Source organism: Dermacentor albipictus, chromosome 2, assembly GCF_038994185.2.
Source record: "Dermacentor albipictus isolate Rhodes 1998 colony chromosome 2, USDA_Dalb.pri_finalv2, whole genome shotgun sequence".
NCBI lineage: Eukaryota > Metazoa > Arthropoda > Arachnida > Ixodida > Ixodidae > Dermacentor > Dermacentor albipictus.
Window position 1 is genome coordinate 11,092,874 of NC_091822.1, and position 19,526 is coordinate 11,112,399.

The following is a 19,526-nucleotide window of genomic DNA, read 5'->3' on the forward strand; positions in this document are numbered from 1 at the left end:
ATACAGCCATCGGCAAGTCTTAGCTTGAGCAGATCTTTCGGAGCTGGGCAAGACTCTCACACACAAAAAAAGAAGCTTGGCACCCCTCTTACAGGCATTGTCAACTCTGGGTCCCACCGCCGACTGCACATTTCCGGTAAAAAAATCACACAGGAACTCCTCTAGGATTTGTCTAATGCTATCTGCGGCTGGTCGTTTCTGAGCACTCTGAAGCGCTCTGGCGAGCGGTGTTGTCTTCGGCTGGTTGAAAGAGGGTGCGCGCCCTGCGTTCGGCTGGTTCTTCTCGATTGCTCTCCTCTGTCTTGGAGCGCTCTGAGGCGCTCCGAGCCCTGTCGTCGGAGCAGTCATCGAGATTGAAACGTCATCGCAGCGCCGCGTCGGTGCTGTTGGCGACGGCCCACCGTAACCTTGGCAACCTAGGCCACTGCATGCTGGCGTTTCGACGAACGTTCGTCCCGCCGGCACGTCCGCCGGCTTTTCCGGCAGCGCCGGGAGCTTTGGATAGGCGAAACATCGGACGTTGGCAGTAGTCACGTGGTTTCGCATCAGCAATTTCCTCCTCCGAGAGCGAGTCACACGTTCGGCTTGCGCGCTTGTCCTCTACCTTTGAGCTCGGGAAACGACCGATCTACCCGACTCTGCTTCGGGGCATACAGGCGACCAGTCGAAGATACCATAAGTGTGCGTAAGTATTGTGACTCTTCCTCATCTACACGCAGTCCATGTCGTTATCAATGTTATGAGACTTGATCCGACAAGTATAAGCGACAGCGCTGCGGCGACACGAGCTGCTCTGGTCGGCGGCGCAAGCAAAGTACTGCAGGTGGCGGGGCCAGGCGCGCTGGTGACGTTCCGTTCGTTTTGAGCTGTTATCGCTCTTTAGCCCTTCTCATCCGCGTCGAACCATTATCAACCGTTCTCCGGCGGCGGCTGCTTGAGGCACGGCCGCGCGAACCCTATCTTGAAAGCGAACTGCAATGCGGACAGAGTGTGCCCACTGCTGAAAACTTGACGCGATGTGTTCACACCGTTTACTTCGCTTTAAAAGCAGGCGCACGCAACCTATCTTGAAAGTGATCTGCGAAAAGCGCATAGTGCGGCATGAGCTGAGAGCTTCGTGAGCGCTGTGTTCTCGCCGCTTCGGTCGCGTTGAAGCGAGAGCTAGCACGAAGGTGAATTCACTCGCTGCTGCGGATTCTATTTTGAAAGATATCGTGCGGTACGGACTGACGGACGGATGGTTTTTCTTGTTGGGGAAGTATAGAAATGCTTACGCTATAAAAAAAAATCGCAGGGTTCGCGAATTTTGCGATAAGAACCAACACCAACCTACTCCCCCGCCCCCCGCTGAGCGATGCCGTCTTGATCGCCCCCTCCCAACCCCGGGCAAAGGGACACTACCTTTCTATCTCAGTTGAAGAAAGGATGATGAAACGTTAACAACGACAATAACGGAATTTCCTAACGAGTTGTCTTATGGCCTCTGAGATTTGCGCGCGAAGCTGGCGCGCGCGAACCTGAGAGGCCATAATTGGCCGCTTAATAGCAGAAAAAGACAAAGATAATGCCAAACGACACAGCTAAAAATTCAAACACTGTTTGAAACACTGTTTTCCCCAAAATACTGTTTGGGGAAAAGAAATAAAAAATTAGACAGCCGCAACACACGCCACTAAAGCCACCACCGCCGGCATAACGCGGAACCAACAGTTGGCAACGTTCATTCGCGCGTCATTGCTTCGTCCGCTTCGTCTCCGCAACGAGAGCCGCCATCTTCTCGCGCCTAACGTTTTGTATGGTTTTGTTCTCTGCAATCCGCGCACGCAGCTCATCGGTGGCTGCACGTCTGCTCGGCGTCGCAATGCGGCCTGCGTCATTTTCTGGTGCTCGCGCAATCGGTGTGAAACATGTCGCATGTGAAATGTTTGATAGAAGTGCCTCCCGTCCAAGTCAAGCCGCCGTACGGGTGTATGGCTGTGCGCCCCGTTCTCGGAAGCGTCGACGGGTTTCCGGCATGCGGATTTCAGGTACACCCGTGAGCAAAAGTATACGGACCACGGGAGCGCGTGCCAAACTGCATCGTGGCGCCGTCTACCGACGCGGTGCCTGCTGTCGAGAGGGCCGCTAGAGCACCGGTGCGCATGCGCGTCCCATCATATCTGCTGGCCGGACATGTAGCTTTGCCTGACGTGGTTACGGTGCTCGTAGACTAAACGTCCACTGGGCGTCATTTTCTCTGCTCCGTCGCATCTGAGCCATTGTTTTACGCAGCGGCTGCGGCTGGGCTGGCACGCGCGTCCGCCGTGCTTCGCTTTCATTCTTTCTTTGGGGGGAGCACAATATGGCTTTTTACGGTGTTGTATTATCTCTAACTGTTCCAATGTTTGCTACTGCAGGTAGAAGCATGGTTTTGCAATGGGTGTGCGCCGTCGTGTTAAGAAGTAAACGGAGTTGCAAGCGCTACTATGCTCCTCAAGCAGCAGGATACTAAAAGGAGAAATTAGTGGCACCGTACTGCCTTTATTTCTTCAAACCCTTCATCAAGGCTTGAACAAGAAATGCACGCGAGGGTGTCACTACAGAGAGCTGCGGCACCGCTGACACATGCGCAAGAATATAAAATCGTGCATTTCTTGTTCAAGCCTTGTGGAAGGGTTTGAAGAAATAAGGGCAGTACGGTGCCACTAATTTCTCCTTTTAGTATCCTGCTGCTTGAGGAGCATAGTAGCGCTTGCAACTCCGTTCTACTTAACGCGACGGCGCACACCCATTGCAAAACCATGCTTCTACCTGCAGTAGCAAACATTGGAACAGTTCGAGATAATACAACACCGCAAAAAGCCATATTGTGCTCCCCCCAAAGAAAGAATGAAAGCGAAGCACGGCGGACGCGCGTGCCCGCCGAGCCGCAGTCGTCGCGTAACACAATGGCCCAGATGCGACGGAGCAGAGAAAACGACGCCCAGTGGACGTTTAGTCTACGAGCACCATAGCCACGTCAGGCAAAGCTACATGTCAGGCCAGCAGATATGATGCGACGCGCACGCGCACCACTGTTCTAGCGGCCCTCTCGACAGCAGGCACCGCGTCGGTAGACGGCGCCTCGATGCAGTTTGGCACGCGCTCCCGTGGTCCGTATACTTTTGCTCACGGGTGTACGTGCAAATGCGTTTCGCCCTCCTATTGAGCTCCGGAGCAAAGCGTGCAATATTTCATGTGAAAGATGCAGTGCCCGTCATCATGGTGTGAATTTCGAGCGGCAAACGAGAACTTTGGCACTTAGAGCACACCGCGGCTGCTAAATCAGCGTGGAAATTGTTTTACGTTACCGTAATATGTTGCTCTCAGTCTAATCTGCGGCTTGTGGACAGCTAGCCCATTGACTTTTGCTTGTGGCAGCGATAGGTATATAAATGGAAGCGGTAATAATTTTCGAGAGCAGAGTTTTTTCGCTCGATGTTTGGTCGTGTTTATGGCGTTATGAAAGCTAGAAAACTAAATGGCTTGATCGTGCTTAGTTCCAACTCCAAGGGGCGTAACGTTGGCGCTGTATATGTTTGTTTTCGGTGTCACGAGTACCACTTTCATGCTTTTGTTGCATGAGAGTGGTAGCTGCTGCATGCCGTCTGGACAGAACACAATAAAAGCAATTTCCTCACTCATACGTATGCAATGTGACGTAACGAAATTTCCAGCGTTTTATTCGGAGCGTAAATATCCAGTATAGTTTAGTAAGAAACTCAAATTCTGTCTTAGCTTAGTAGGCGTGAAACAAGTGAAACTCTCATTCCTTTTTGAATTGTTCGCCCAAACCCCGCAGATGCGTCATCGGGTAATAGACAGTAGCTTCGCTACGTGAGTTGTTTTATGCGCCAATATTGTCCGGTTAAGTATCCTGTTAATTTATGCCGACGCTCGTTCATCTTGATTTTAAGCAGTTACTATCCCCGAGTACCAGACGATGCCAAACTTGTGAGGTGTAGCAAACGCGGGAAATTCAAAGTGGCGTGGCTGCAAGTTCCTATTTTTACGTTTCTTGCATTCAAAGCCAACAGACACAGTATCATTGATTTATTTTCCATTTCTGCTGTACTTGATCAATCTAATGTGACAACTGCGTTTGCTCTTTAATGTTCTCCATTTACTGTGTATTCAGCTTGGCTGCCGCCCTCTCTTCAGAGGATGCCGCTGTGATAGCTCTTTCGTGTAGCACATGCCTCTAGGCCCTTGTGTTTCAAGGGCTCTGGTGAGGCAGCAGTGCTCCAAGTAATTTTACTGTCCTATATAATTTCTATTTTGCATCATACTTCCACGATGGATTTTTATGTTCATAGTATTCGTCATTAGTCATCGCCATAATTTTATAGCACGTAGATTTTACGCACTTTACAGCGACAATTTTTAGGCCAGTTTACAGCCAAGTCACATCTTCCATAATACATCGTCAACATTACCACTTGTCATGGCGCTCTTTGGCCAAACCTGGCCCTTGCGCCATAAAGCACCACACATCATCATCATAAGCTTGGCTGCCAGAAAATGCTTGAATTTATTTCAGTATCCAAGTGACGAAATATTTCACTGACGGCCGTGTGTGAAACACGCAAGATGACAAAACTGGTAGCAAAATGATGAGATATTTCTTTTATAGCGTTTGGACTCGACTTTTGGTGAGGATGTCGATCGACCTTGGGCCTGGTGACAGCACACCCGACATCGCCAAAGTGCAGCCTATCAGTTGGGTGCCCCCGAATGGACCATCAACACCGGAAAATGAAGCAGAGCCAGGTAGAGGCAATTTTTACTTTGGAACAGAATACTGACAGCTGCCTCTTTTTTTAGGAACTAAATAACATATTTACAAACCAATCCTTTCTCTTTGTGCAGCCTACATAGAATTGTTTTTTGCTTGTTATACAGACCTTCAGAAAGAAGTTCTTCTGAACCCCTTTTGCATGCACAAATAAATAAAGAGTAGTGCACTTTCTGAAGAAATTGATGCACTGAAATGTGCGTTCGACACACAGTGAGATGCAAATTAACCAACAACTTTAAAGCGGTAAAAAAAAGTTTGAAACATGTTCTAACATCATAACCCGCCTTTGCATACGGATCTAAATATAACAGCAACAGAGGTGCATGCAGAGAAGTGTTTGTAAATGTTTGCAAGATATGTACATTGTCTAAGAAATTGTTTTTATTTACTTGGAGCTTCTTGGTGCCATGGCAGTGCAGTAAAAGCTCAAAATGATGCCCCTGCTCCTAATAAAGCACCTTTAGATTTTAAAATTTAATTATGGGCTTTTACATTCCAAAACCTAAAGTTCTGGCAACCTGGCTTCTTTAATGTACACCTGAATCTAAGTGCATGAGCGTTATTGCATTTTACCCTCATTGGAGGGCAGTTGCCATGGCCTAGATTGAAGCTGGGACCATCATGACTGAGCAGCATGGCATCATAGTAAGTGGGCTATGATACCAGGTCAAAATAAGAAATACTGCTTAGAACTACCAACTTCTTGGCTCACAAGCACTTTGCACTAAGTTAACCCATATATGCCTGAACTTGGGGAAATTAAGAAAAGTGATTTATTTTCCCGTAATAATTGCTTCTGGTACCTCAGAAAGTAGAATCAACCTTTTATTCAAAAAAAAAAAAAATTTCGAACTGCGTTTTTGTAGTCGTCCTACATGTAGGACACTAGGCACATATACTACTCCTTTGAGTGGTACAATTTGAAACATTTCACATGGACTCCGATGTCGCATTTTTCACAACGTGTTGTGGTCTTCTCATGGCAATGAGCACACCTTGTTTGCTTCTCTTGAGGAATCACTGTGTGGTCAATGCGGTCAAATCGGCTTTGGGCTTCCAGTAAAGATTGCCGGCTTTTTCCACGCAATGGCTTGGTGCCATAACTCTTCATATACGACACCGCTATCGTCCTTCGAAATGTGAGGAGCTCTGTTTTGGTCGTTCCAATTCTGTACAACTGGAATGCATTATTCACACATGCATCAACCAGATATGTCAGGAGGGAAGAATACCACTTCTTTCCTCGAATGGCTGTGCGGTACTTTGAAATATTTTGGTCTAGTCTGTCAACTCCTCCCATGTTGCCATTATAGCTCGAAATCAAGAACGGCTGCTCCACCGTGACTTTGGACTTGTTTTCTCTCGAATATCTTTTCACCATTTGTGTTGGCTCGACCCCGTGAGCATTTGAGACGACGGTCACTGTGCTGTTGTCCTTCCAGCGACATACAATAATTTCAGATTCAGCGTCGACTTTGTAATCGTAGAAGCCTCGATTCTTGCTTTTCATTTCTTTCTGTGTCAGGATGGGACAGTTTTCTATTCGGTTATCCCGCACGGTGCCTGTGCACTTGACACCCATTGACGAAAGCATTCTAACAAGTTTGAGACTTGAAAAGAAGTTGTCAAAGAACACATGAAAACAGTAATCAAGCCTTTCTTTCAACCTGGACACCATTTCTGTAACAACAGATCCTCCTAGACCAAGCTTGTTTTTATCATCCACATTGACGCCATACCTCCCTTGGTAGGGCTCAACAGAAAGCAAATAGCCCAATGGGGTGCAAATGCACCACAATTTATAGCCAAATCGGATTGGTTTCCCTTTCATAAACTGCTTGCATCCATGCTTTCCGAAGTACTCGCACATGCTTTCATCAATGCTGAAGCAGTCTAGTAATGGAGCATACAACAGAAACCGTTCATTCAAGAGCCTAAACAGTGGTCGCAGTTTTGTGAATTTGTCTTCTTGTACTAGGTTGTTGTTGTCAGCCACATGTAGGTTGGTGAAAATGGCTTCAAATCGGTCCCGCCTCATAGAGTTCGCGACGAGTTCATTATGAGAATCACGTGAGTTTTCCCACAACATGCGACGCCTTGGAACCGGCACATAGCCACTGAGAAGCAGAATGCCGAGAAAACATCTCATCTCACCTGCGTTCACGTTCAACAACCGATTCTTCTGTTGTGCATAGGTGTTGGTGTTTGCAACAAGCAGGTTGACGACTTCATCATCGAAAAATTTTTCAAATGCCTCCACTGGAGTTAGCGGTGCTCCTTCAGCGGAGTCTGAATCACACGAGTGGCGAGTTGGGAAACTCGCGTTCAAATCGCGTTTATCCCACTTGACACGTCGTTTCTGTTGCTTAGCTGGTGGCTCCTGGTCGTTCTCGTCCTCACTTGACTCTGAACAAGTGTCCAGAACTTCAGCACGAAGAGTGCTCCCCGGCAGATGGTCCATGCTGGTGCATTCTTCATCACCGCTTTCTTCATCTGTTACTGCCGCCGCGTGATTTTCGGGCGGAAGAATGGCCACCATAGACGGTACATCTTCCCCAGCGTCAATCTGGTTTAGAATGTCGTTGAGCGTTTGCGGATCTCTTCTGCGGTAAAATGAACTGCAGGGAATCTTCTGACTGCAATTGGAAAAAAAAGTTTCTGCTATACGTCCATATGTATTTTACTATGCTACTTCAACGCTACGCGCGCGACGCATCGCGCGTTCTAGAGTGACACAACAGCGACCCCCGATCAGCCTAGCGTCCTACATATAGGACACCGCTGTTTGACAGATCGTAAACAAAAAAATGTTGCCTATACCACATTGACATTGTTTTCACAGCATATTCAATTACTCAGGAATAACTGACAAAAATCTCGAAAACATCAAAAATCATTTCAATTTATATTACTTACATTTTCTTTCTCGGCATGGCGTTCGTCGAAGCTCACGCGGAACGCCGATTTTGAAACTGCAAGCACGTGGCGAGCTGTGCTCCCACGCTAACCAAGACTTGCACGCGAGAAGGCCATAGCCTCAGAAACACCCCCTAGGGGGCGCTAGCTTTCTGACAAAAAAAATTTTCGAGTTATTTGAAAAATTTCAGTGTCCTACATATAGGACACTAGGCATATATGGGTTAAAGGAGTATGGAGTACTGACAGCGACCGTTTATGTACCAATTTATTTTTAGGCTGACTCCATTATTAGGGTGCGAAGCTTCAATTAGTCAAAACCAGCCTAAATTACAGAACCAGCTCAAAACACGCACCATGCATAGCTGGATTTGGACATGCAAATGGAGTCAGTTCATGTCGCCGAAAATGGAAGTGGCAGTCACACTATTTCATGCGTTTTGCCTAAAACATAGTCAATAATAATTAATCAATTTCTAAAATATTCTTTTCAAAAGGTTTTTTTCAAGCATGAAAGGAGGAGCCAGATGGTGTTCAGGGTCACGAGCGGTTAGTTGCACGGCACTTCTTGCATGTGTTCACTGGCTTCTTTCAGGCTTGAAAAAAAAAAAATTTGTTGCACCTGCTGAGCAGTAGAAAGCTGGATTGGGAATTTTTCAGGATGCTCTACAATTTTCGCACTGACACTATTGCTTTGAATAAAATATTTGAGCAGGTAAATAATTGTTAATAACTAATTACCTAATTAGGAAAAATGCAAGAATTGGTTTCATTTCCTCAAAAACGATGGCAAACGACATTACCTTGGTGCTGTCCAGCTACGTGGCAGTTGTACATATTTAAAGCTTGCATGTGTCAGACAGACCACCTGCAAGGCATATATAGAAGTGGCTAAGTTGTGTGAGCCAGCCATGTGTAGTGAATCATGAGAAACAGCCATGTTTCTTTGACTTAAGGGAATGATAAGATTTACATGCTCGACACCTTGTATCAGTGTGCTCTAGGCCTGTTCGTAGTTTAGCTCTACATAAACAATATTTCTCCACGTGTAAGCTCACATGCATCTTTCAAGTATGTGTGTCCAAAATAAAATCTGTGTATGTGTGTCCAAAATAAACCATCTTCGCGCTTCCTTCATCAGGTCTTCATCTGTTGCTGTGCTAAATTTTTAACATGCAACTGCACAAATTTTCATCTAGTTTACATATTTCCTCGTTGTTTGGTGGCTTTATTTCTGAACAAGTTGTTTTCGTTAAACCCTGTTGCACACAGCAGTACACAGCATTCCTGCCTTGATTGGGAATTTTTTTTTCAGATTGACATTAATACACCTTGCCTGGGCAATGTAAGGCATTCTACGTAACACGGCCCTGCAATAATGTTTTATATTGCATTCCAGCATCATGCAAAAATGTTTACTTACCAGATTAGAATATGTATAAGTGTTGGAAGTAACAGAACTGGAAGAAGCCAGCAGATAATGAGGCCAAGGAAAGCATACAGGAACATGTTTAAAGTTTTTTATATGAAGTATAGAAATGATAAGTTCTAGGTAAGTGAAAGTGGATTAAAAGATATCCACCTGTGGGCGGGGAACGGACCCATAACCTTCACATTACGCACGTGATATACTAACCACTGTGGTACTACGGCCGTGTTTGAACGTCGACAATCTGAGGGGCCATTGTGGACGGTTGAATGCTGCCTCGGTGGCACAGTGGTTGGTGCATCGCATGCCTAATGCAAAGGCTGTAGGTTCGTTCTCCCCCCATGCCTGGTTTTCTTTTTACCATTTTCATTTCCCTTTATCATTTCTACATTTAAATAGAAAATTACAAATAAGTTTCCACGTGCCTTCCCTGGCATCTTCCAGCTGTGATTCAGAAAAATTTTGACCCTCAGTATCCTTTCTTCTCGTTTGGAAGAACAGGAGCTTCATTTTAAAAATAATGAATTCACCTTGTTCAGCATCTCAATGTGGTCTGAAATCTTATCACAGCATGTGTATTACTAAGTGAAGTTTTTGTCAAGATGATGATATAGCATGGGACCTAATTAGTAGCCTTTGTGTACAGATATATGACTAGTCTAATAAATAGGAGGATTTTAAGAAGCACTTCTAACATGGTCTGAGCATGTGTTTAAAAAATCTAATCTAGCATGATTTGAGGCATAACTGTTGCCCCTGAAAAATATTTGGATCATCTGCATTGGCATTGTTTTTAGAGAGCACCAATACTGTTTTGATAGAAGTAGCCTCGTGGAACATGAAGCATCGCTTCTTGCTGAGTCAAGGAAATATTATCTGCATATCTGAGGTGCATGTGTCATAGGCTCGAATGCTGTTTAAAGGCTGCTAATAAGAAAATTACTTAACTTGCCTTCCAGAGATTGCTTCAGTAGTCTATGCTATTCGATCATAAAAAATTTACCATTGTGAACATTCATCACAGTTGGCTTTGCAATGTTTATGCAAAATACCACAATTGCCGACTAGACATGTGACTGCACTAAAACTTAGAATTAATGACCAGTAAGATTTATGGGACAGCAAAACTTAGTTTATTACTCCTGTTTCTGCCATAGTTTCTTACAGTAATTACTATAGGGAACTCTGGTGCTGGAGTCGTGCCACCATGGGAATGATGGGAAGCACATGGATTTGTCTGATATTCGTGCTTGTGAATTCAGACGTTCTTGTGGCTTCGTATATTATACGCTATATAAATCTTATTGTCGTAAATTTCAGCGCAGTCTATACTCTTCGAAGTGCAGAAGACGGCGCGAACACGCACAATTGCTATTAATTGCAACGATTGAGCTTGTCCAGGTGGCCAAATCGAAAGGCGCCAAGCGTCTCAAGGCACTGGTATGCCCGCGATAAATTCATCAGGGCGTTGCACTCGCTTGTCGTTACATGCCTCCGTGGCTTACTGGTTTGAATATCAGACTTCTGTTCTAGAGTTGCTGTGTTTGAATCCGGTCGTCGGACGATTTTAATGTTTATTTATTTATTACACAGTATATTGTTGAAAATGACTAGTTTACAAGGTCACAAAGCCGTTTGAAGCCAAACAGACGAAGTTTAGGCAAATCCATGTACTTTCCATAATTTCCATGCTGGTACAGCCGTTCTTGTTCGATCTCCTGTGGACACTAACGTCAGAGTTCCCTCTAGTAATTATTGTATGAAACTCTTATTTCTGCATCTCGCTCGCGCAGAAGCGGCATCACACCTGCTGCGTAAACATGCACTACCTTTCGGCCAAGTGCAGGGAATGCTGTGAACTCGCCCTGTACAAAGCCTGCACTAAGTAAAACAAATCACAACATGCAGTTGCTGCCACGTTGAACTGGTGGAATGAGTAGTGAAATGCAGCACCTCCTGAACTAGTTCAGAAAGTGCCGGTTAATCAAGTGGAGATTATATAGTAACAGAAGTTGAGTGATTCTGCATTACGTTCACGAAATATACTTCATGATACTTTTCCATTTATTTCCTCAGTTATTAAGAATCCCATTTGCATTGTTGGACAAAACTACAGAATGGCAACATATTTTCTAGCATTCACTGGTAGCAAACATGTCAAAACTTGTTCTAGTTTCTGGAATGCCCCTTTTGCCGTTAACCCCCAAGTTAATTCCGGAAAAATGTACCAAATTTTTTACGTTCTCAATTTTTTGGTGTCATTCTCATTCTTGAAGCTAAACATTTCGACAGAATTGCCTGTCTGGTTGGGAAATTGATTAGAACTTGAGACTGACTCCAACCAAATAACTGAATTTTATTAGCCCGACGTTTCGGAGCCCATTCGGCTCCTTCTTCAGGGGGTTGTTCTTCGGGGGGTGGCGGTGTGCCGCTTTTAAAGCGTCTTTTTTGAAGAAAGGAGGGGGGGGACACGGGAGGTGGGGAGACACTCCACAGACGGAAAGGTGGGGGGGAACAAAAGGAAAGGGGGGTTGTGTTGTTGACCGCTTCCAAGGTGCTGCGATGACCGGTGCTGGGTGGAGTGCTCACGAGGGTGCCCTTGATGGGCCGCGGGGGGGGGGGGGGAGGATACAGGGTCGCGCCGACGTTCTGTGTTGGTGAAACGAGCGGGAGTCTATCTGGCTGTGCGTCCTTTTCTTCTTTTCGTCATGTCGCCAAGGCCATGGACATAGACCGAGGGTAGGTTGCCCTTCACACGGTTTATGTTATTCTCCGTATTCTGAATGTGCCATGACTCCAGTAGTAGTCTCTTTCGCCAGTTCGTTTCTGTTTGAAGGATTTCAGTTTCCTTGAAAGCAATTTTGTGGTCGGCGCCTTCAGAGTGTTCAGCGACGGCGCTGCGAATACGGTTGAATGTCCTGACGTCGTTCTCGTGTTGTCTGATCCTTTCTTTTAGATTTTTGGTTTCCCCGATGTACGACGCCGGACAGTCAGCACAACTGATTTTGTAGACGACGCCTTGAGCTTTTTCTTTTGGTGGACGATCTTTTGGTTTAGGGAGGAGGATATTGAAAGTGTTTATTGGTTTGTGCGCCACTTTGAGGCCTTCTTTTTTTAATATTCGGCTGAGCGCTTCGCTGGTACCTCTGATGTCCGGGATGGACACTCGCTTCTGGGGTTGGGGAGAAGTAAACGGCTGAAGGTCCCGCATTTTGCTTCTTCTTTTTTGTTGTCTGGTTGTCTTTCGAATGAAGTCATCTGTGTAGCCATTCCTCTTAAGTTCCTTGAGAACCGTTCTCTTTTCTTTCTTTAGATCCGATTCCGATGAGGAATGAGTTTCGGCTCGTTTGAATAAAGAATTTACAACAGACGCCTTGTGGTTTGCCGGATGGTCGGATTGGAAATGAAGATAGCGGCCTGTGTGGGTTGGTTTTCGGTAGACTGAAAATTTTAGAATGCCGTCTTTTCGTGTAACTTGTACATCTAAGAATGGGAGTGATCCGTTCTGTTCGCGCTCATATGTGAACTGTATATCCGGGTCTATGGAGTTTAAATGTTTCTGCAAGTTTTCGACTTGGCTCGTCTTCACGATGCAAAAAGTCATGGCACATTCAGAATACGGAGAATAACATAAACCGTGTGAAGGGCAACCTACCCTCGGTCTATGTCCATGCCCTTGGCGACATGACGAAAAGAAGAAAAGGACGCACAGCCAGATAGACTCCCGCTCGTTTCACCAACACAGAACGTCGGCGCGACCCTGTATCCTCCCCCCCCCCCGCCGCGGCCCATCAAGGGCACCCTCGTGAGCACTCCACCCAGCACCGGTCATCGCAGCACCTTGGAAGCGGTCAACAACACAACCCCCCTTTCCTTTTGTTCCCCCCCCACCTTTCCGTCTGTGGAGTGTCTCCCCACCTCCCGTGTTCCCCCCCCTCCTTTCTTCAAAAAAGACGCTTTAAAAGCGGCACACCGCCACCCCCCGAAGAACAACCCCCTGAAGAAGGAGCCGAATGGGCTCCGAAACGTCGGGCTAATAAAATTCAGTTATTTGGTTGGAGTCAGTCTCAAGTTCTAATCATTCTCATTCTAAAAATATATTACTTCATTGGTCTCTGGTTAGAAACAACACAAAAATAGGAGCTGCTCTTGCGGGCAGCTTTCCCTCAATGCCTACTGTAACTCATCTTTGACAGTAAGAGCAGCGTAACATCGGGCAGAAAGAGTGCGACTCGTCATTGGCGATATTGGTACTACCTCCAGTCACTAGTACAGCTTGGGATCAATGGTTAAAGGTTGCGACTTTGTTGCTGCCCAATTTTAATTCTGCAGCTGTTACACTTGGGTGTAGCGTGTGTATGTACGTGTGCATGCATTAAAATGACTTCACGCTAGAGCAAAGCAACTGTAGTGCAGAGAGGCATTAGTCATCTTTATATATTTGCTTTGTAAAGATGCACTAAGTTTATCTTTTGCAGTATAGACTTGGCGCTCATTGGCCAAAGATGCCCTTGTGCTACTAAAAGCTATCAATTAATTCACTTTCGGTCTGTGTGTTTTAATTTGTTTTTATGCGAAGCATATTACGAGGGCTCAACCCAGCTCCTCAGGCGCGGCGGTGACCATGAAATCACGTGACACCGTGACGTCACGACAGAGGAGAAGTGGCTTTGGCTCAACTCTTGCAAGACGGGCTGGGTGGGAATCTTTTTTTTTTTTTCTTTATTACCGGCTTGGCAAGTACATACAAATATTGTCAAATAAATCCGAATGTTAAAAAGTCTACTCTTTACTAAGACTGACGTGTCATGTTAAAATGGCTTCATCGAAGCCAAACTGTTCAACACTGAAAGCCAATTTGGCGGATCACTTAGCAGTTTCAACACTTCGCTTGTATAATTAACATTCTCGGTAAAATAATACATTGCTGGCCTTGCATCAACATCAGCATTGCGTACAGCCATACGAGTTCGCCACACACTTTGCATACACAATAGCATCAACATGTCCACCGGCACACCGTCAGGTTCAGCACATGGCAAAAACCTTATTCCGAACGCAGTGATAGGAAGCTCCTTTTTTAATGTTCTTTGCAGGATGTCCCAAAGAAAGCGGGCATCGTGGCAGTCAAGAAAAATATGTTCGACAGTTTCTTCCTTGTTACATATAAGACAGTTGTCTGACCATGGGACAAACAAGCCCTTGCTTCTTAGCCATGGCTTAACAGGCAGTGTGCCGGTATGCAGTTTGAAAAAGAATGATTTTGTGTTAGCTCGTACAGGCATATTATTGACTCGCTTGAAAACATCTCGTTCAGGCCCTAAGTAATACATAGAACGATACACTGGTGTAGGTATAAACACTTCAACAAGATCCTTATACAATTGTTTAATCGAACCAGGGTCTCCGGAGTGTGGGACGGAGACGCTACCACTGAGCCACGAGTACAACGCTTCAAAGCGGTACAAAAGCGCCTCTAGTGAATGCGGTGTTGCCTTAGAAACGCGCTGTTTCTAAGGCGTGCGTCTCTTGCTCAGGCGCACATTTCGTTGCCGCGCCGAACGCTGCTTTGCTCGACGCTCACCGCGTCCAATGCGGGGCGCGTAGTCGCTGCCCTGTAGCCCATTGTCTTACACCCCTTGGCGGGTCGACGGGAACGCTGTCGCGTTCCACTCTTGAAGGCGAAGAAGTAATGCATGAGTTGTTTCTTCGTCTAGCCGAACCAAATATAGCCAAGCAACAGCAGTTCACCAGGCTAAACAGTGGTTCAACAACTAAAATAAAGGCTAGTATGCTTCGCATCCTGGGCTTAACCTTACCTAAGCCACAGCCATTTTTCTTAAACTGTGCAATTCCCACTCACAGGACTCCATGTCATCTGAGGTGTTCCTTTTTCAATCAAGAATGTTGAGGTTGTGTTTGTGAAACTCGATTTCTTGCCTCAAACGAGCTTGTGCAAACTGACCAAGCTGATAATTCTACCTGTTTATATATTAAATATGTTGCGGTTATGAACCCTCATAATGAATGACACATAGTATAAAAATTTTATCTGATAAAACAATTTAATGAAATTTTTCATGTTTTTCGTGTTCATGTTCACTTCTCTACTCTAGTGTCCTGTCTGCATGCCTCACCTTTTTTTGCACATTAAATATCGTATAAACTTAACCATGCCTTTTTACCACAATGCAGGGGGAAAAGGTTCCGGTAACACCATGCATTCAGTATGGTGGCCCAGATGTGTATGCAAGCAACCTCCTTCATGTGGACCAAGAACTACTCTGCAGTTTCTCGCAGACTTCCATGCGAAGCCCTCAACGTTCTCGTCTCAGTGGAATGGCTGCTCATCTATCTGCGTGTCCGTCACCAAGACGGCCAGTTGTAAAGCTCCTGTACCCGTTTAAGAAAGCCTAATAATTTTTTTATTTAGTTTTCACGGTTGGTAGTAGTATCATAACATTTTTGATGTTTCTAACATTTTTACCTAGCACAAAGTGGTGCAGTAACTTTAAACCAGTGTAAGGTATTTAAGTGATGCTCACTCTAATGCCTATCTGGTTTTGTTTGTGCTTAAGAAATTTGAATGTCTGATGAAGTAACGGCATTCGAATTTGTCATCGTGGGTCGTTTCAATGAGCTGCTAGGAAATAAACGCAAAACTTATCACACGCCAGTTGTAGCATTTTTGTTTTCATTACTAAAGTATACACGTTTCAAAAGATGAAAAGTGGGGAAAAAAGCCTCAAGAACAAAATCATCCTAGGATTGGCATGTCCTTACAACTCTGCAATGACTGATGCCTCATACATCTTGGGAGCACATTGGTCGTAATGCCTACAGGTATACTTGATAAGAGAATAGCTTGCACTCAAATTTGAGATTTGCCACGCAGTTGATGGCTGATGGCTTTTGTTTGTCGTCTTCATGTTATTACTGTCTATTCAATATTCATTTAGAGCTGCTGCGGTTTTTTGCAGTCACACACACATATATATATATATATATATATATATATATATATATATATATATACATATATATATATATATATATATATATATATATATATATATATATATATGTGTGTGTGTGTGTGTTCGTTTCAATAAAATTTTAGTTGAGAGTGAACGCTCATCCTCTCTGCTTCTAGTCTGTGTCCGTGTCACTTCGTGCTACAATCCAAGATCATGTTACTGTACCAACTCGCCCAACTTTCTATCCTTGTGTTAAAAACACCCTCAGACTTGTTCTTACTAATGTGACCGGCTATTTTTGTGCTTTATAATAAGATGCAGTGCTTTTTGAACGAAAACATGTAATAGTTCGTAGTCAGGCCGCCGGACCGGCCGGACAGGCCGCCATTGGAATATGAACCTGGCAACGTTTAACGCTAGAACGTTATCTAGTGAGGCGAGTCTAGCAGTGCTATTGGAGGAATTAGAGGGCAGTAAATGGGATATAATAGGGCTCAGTGAAGTTAGGAGGCCAAAAGAAGCATATACAGTGGTAAAAAGCGGGCACGTCCTGTGTTACCGGGGCTTAGCAGAGAGAAGGGAACTAGGGGTCGGATTCCTGATTAATAAGAATATAGCTGGTAACATACAGGAATTCTATAGCATTAACGAGAGGGTGGCAGGTCTTGTTGTGAAACTTAATAAGAGGTACAAAATGAAGATTGTACAGGTCTACGCCCCTACATCCAGTCATGATGACCAGGAAGTTGAAAGCTTCTATGAAGACGTGGAACCGGCGATGGGTAGAGTGAAAACTAAATACACTATACTAATGGGTGACTTTAATGCCAAGGTAGGCAAAAAGCAGGCTGGAGACAAGGCAGTGGGGGAATATGGCATAGGCACTAGGAATATCAGGGGGGAGTTATTAGTAGAGTTTGCGGAACAGAATAATATGAGGATAACGAATACCTTCTTCCGCAAGCGGGATAGCCGAAAGTGGACGTGGAGGGGCCCGAACGGCGAGTCTAGAAATGAAATAGACTTCATACTCTGCGCTAACCCTGGCATCATACAAGATGTGGACGTGCTCGGCAAGGTGCGCTGCAGTGACCACAAGATGATAAGAACTCGAATTAGCCTAGACCTGAGAAGGGAACGGAAGAAACTGGCACATAAGAAGCCGATCAATGAGTTAGCGGTAAGAGGCAAAATAGAGGAATTCCAGATCAAGCTTCAGAACAGGTATTCGGCTTTAACTCAGGAAGAGGACCTTAGTGTTGAAGCAATGAACGACAATCTTGTGGACATCATTAAGGAGTGTGCAATGGAAGTCGGTGGTAACTCCGTTAGGCAGGATGCCAGTAAACTATCGCAGGAGACGAAAGATCTCATCAAGAAACGCCAATGTATGAAAGCCTCTAATCCTACAGCTAGAATAGAACTGGCAGAACTTTCGAAGTTAATCAACAAGCGTAAGACAGCTGACATAAGGAAGTATAATATGGATAGAATTGAACATGCTTTCAGGAACGGAGGAAGCCTAAAAACAGTGAAGAAGAAACTAGGAATTGGCAAGAATCAGATGTATGCGTTAAGAGACAAAGCCGGCAATATCATTACTAATATGTATGAGATAGTACAAGTGGCTGAGGAGTTCTATAGATATTTATACAGTACCAGTGCCACCCACGACAATAATGAAAGAGAAAATAGTCCAGAGGAATTCGAAATCCCACAGGTAACGCCGGAAGAAGTAAAGAAAGCCTTGGGAGATATGCAAAGGGGGAAGGCAGCTGGGGAGGATCAGATAACAGCAGATTTACTGAAGGATGGTGGGCAGATTGTTCTAGAGAAACTGGGCACCCTGTATACGCAATGCCTCATAACGTCGAGCGTACCGGAATCTTGGAAAAACGCTAACATAATCCTAATCCATAAGAAAGGGGACGCCAAAGACTTGAAAAATTATAGACCGATCAGCTTACTGTCCGTTGCCTACAAACTATTTACTAAGGTAATCGCAAATAGAATCAGGAACACTTTAGACTTCTGTCAATCAAAGGACCAGGCAGGATTCCGTAAAGGCTACTCAACAATAGATCATATTCACACTATCAATCAGGTGATAGAGAAATGTGCGGAATACAACCAACCCTTATATATAGCCTTCATTGATTACGAGAAAGCATTTGATTCTGTCGAAACCTGAGCAGTCATGGAGGCATTACGGAATCAGGGTGTAGACGAGCCATATGTAAAAATGGCTGTGGCTTAGGTAAGGTTAAGCCCAGGATGCGAAGCATACTAGCCTTTATTTTAGTTGTTGAACCACTGTTTAGCCTGGTGAACTGCTGTTGCTTGGCTATATTTGGTTCGGCTAGACGAAGAAACAACTCATGCATTACTTCTTCGCCTTCAAGAGTGGAACGCGACAGCGTTCCCGTCGACCCGCCAAGGGGTGTAAGACAATGGGCTACAGGGCAGCGACTACGCGCCCCGCATTGGACGCGGTGAGCGTCGAGCAAAGCAGCGTTCGGCGCGGCAACGAAATGTGCGCCTGAGCAAGAGACGCACGCCTTAGAAACAGCGCGTTTCTAAGGCAACACCGCATTCACTAGAGGCGCTTTTGTACCGCTTTGAAGCGTTGTACTCGTGGCTCAGTGGTAGCGTCTCCGTCCCACACTCCGGAGACCCTGGTTCGATTCCCACCCAGCCCGTCTTGCAAGAGTTGAGCCAAAGCCACTTCTCCTCTGTCGTGACGTCACGGTGTCACGTGATTTCATGGTCACCGCCGCGCCTGAGGAGCTGGGTTGAGCCCTCGTAATATGCTTCGCATAAAAATACTGAAAAATATGTATAGCGGCTCCACAGCCACCGTAGTCCTCCATAAAGAAAGCAACAAAATCCCAATAAAGAAAGGCGTCAGGCAGGGAGATACGATCTCTCCAATGCTATTCACAGCGTGTTTACAGGAGGTATTCAGAGACCTGGATTGGGAAGAAATGGGGAGAAAAGTTAATGGAGAATACCTTAGTAACTTGCGATTCGCTGATGATATTGCCTTGCTTAGTAACTCAGGGGACCAACTGCAATGCATGCTCACTGACCTGGAGAGGCAAAGCAGAAGAGTGGGTCTAAAAATTAATCTTCAGAAAACTAAAGTAATGTTTAACAGTCTCGGAAGAGAACAGCAGTTTACAATAGGCAGCGAGGCACTGGAAGTCGTAAGGGAATACATCTACTTAGGGCAGGTAGTGACTGCGGATCCGGATCACGAGACAGAAATAATCAGAAGAATAAGAATGGGCTGGGGTGCGTTTGGCAGGCATTCTCAGATCATGAATAGCAGGTTGCCATTATCCCTCAAACGAAAAGTGTATAATAGCTGTGTCTTACCAGTACTCAC

At 45.2% G+C, this 19,526-nt stretch overlaps 2 protein-coding genes across 7 annotated transcripts in view; one reads left to right on the forward strand and one right to left on the reverse strand.

The window, feature by feature from the left end:
- Window positions 1-522: 522 nt before the first annotated feature.
- Window positions 523-19,526, forward strand: part of LOC135908840 (monocarboxylate transporter 12-like) — a 277,154-nt gene continuing 258,150 nt past the window's right edge. For 3 of the 6 annotated variants that reach the window (XM_070533460.1, XM_070533461.1, XM_070533462.1), the window contains exon 1: window positions 526-685. The gene's annotated coding sequence lies outside the window, so the exon portion shown is untranslated. Of the gene's footprint in view, window positions 686-19,526 lie in introns of all 6 variants that reach the window. The other 3 variants (XM_070533458.1, XM_070533456.1, XM_070533457.1) reach the window with 3 other exon arrangements.
- LOC139055875 (piggyBac transposable element-derived protein 2-like) lies at window positions 5,664-7,979 on the reverse strand. The gene is made up of 2 exons (XM_070533455.1): window positions 7,733-7,979; window positions 5,664-7,452 (listed from the first exon to the last, which is right to left on the reverse strand). The coding sequence occupies exons 1-2, from the start codon at window positions 7,747-7,749 to the stop codon at window positions 5,715-5,717; spliced, it is 1,755 nt and encodes a 584-aa protein (XP_070389556.1). The 5' UTR covers window positions 7,750-7,979; the 3' UTR covers window positions 5,664-5,714.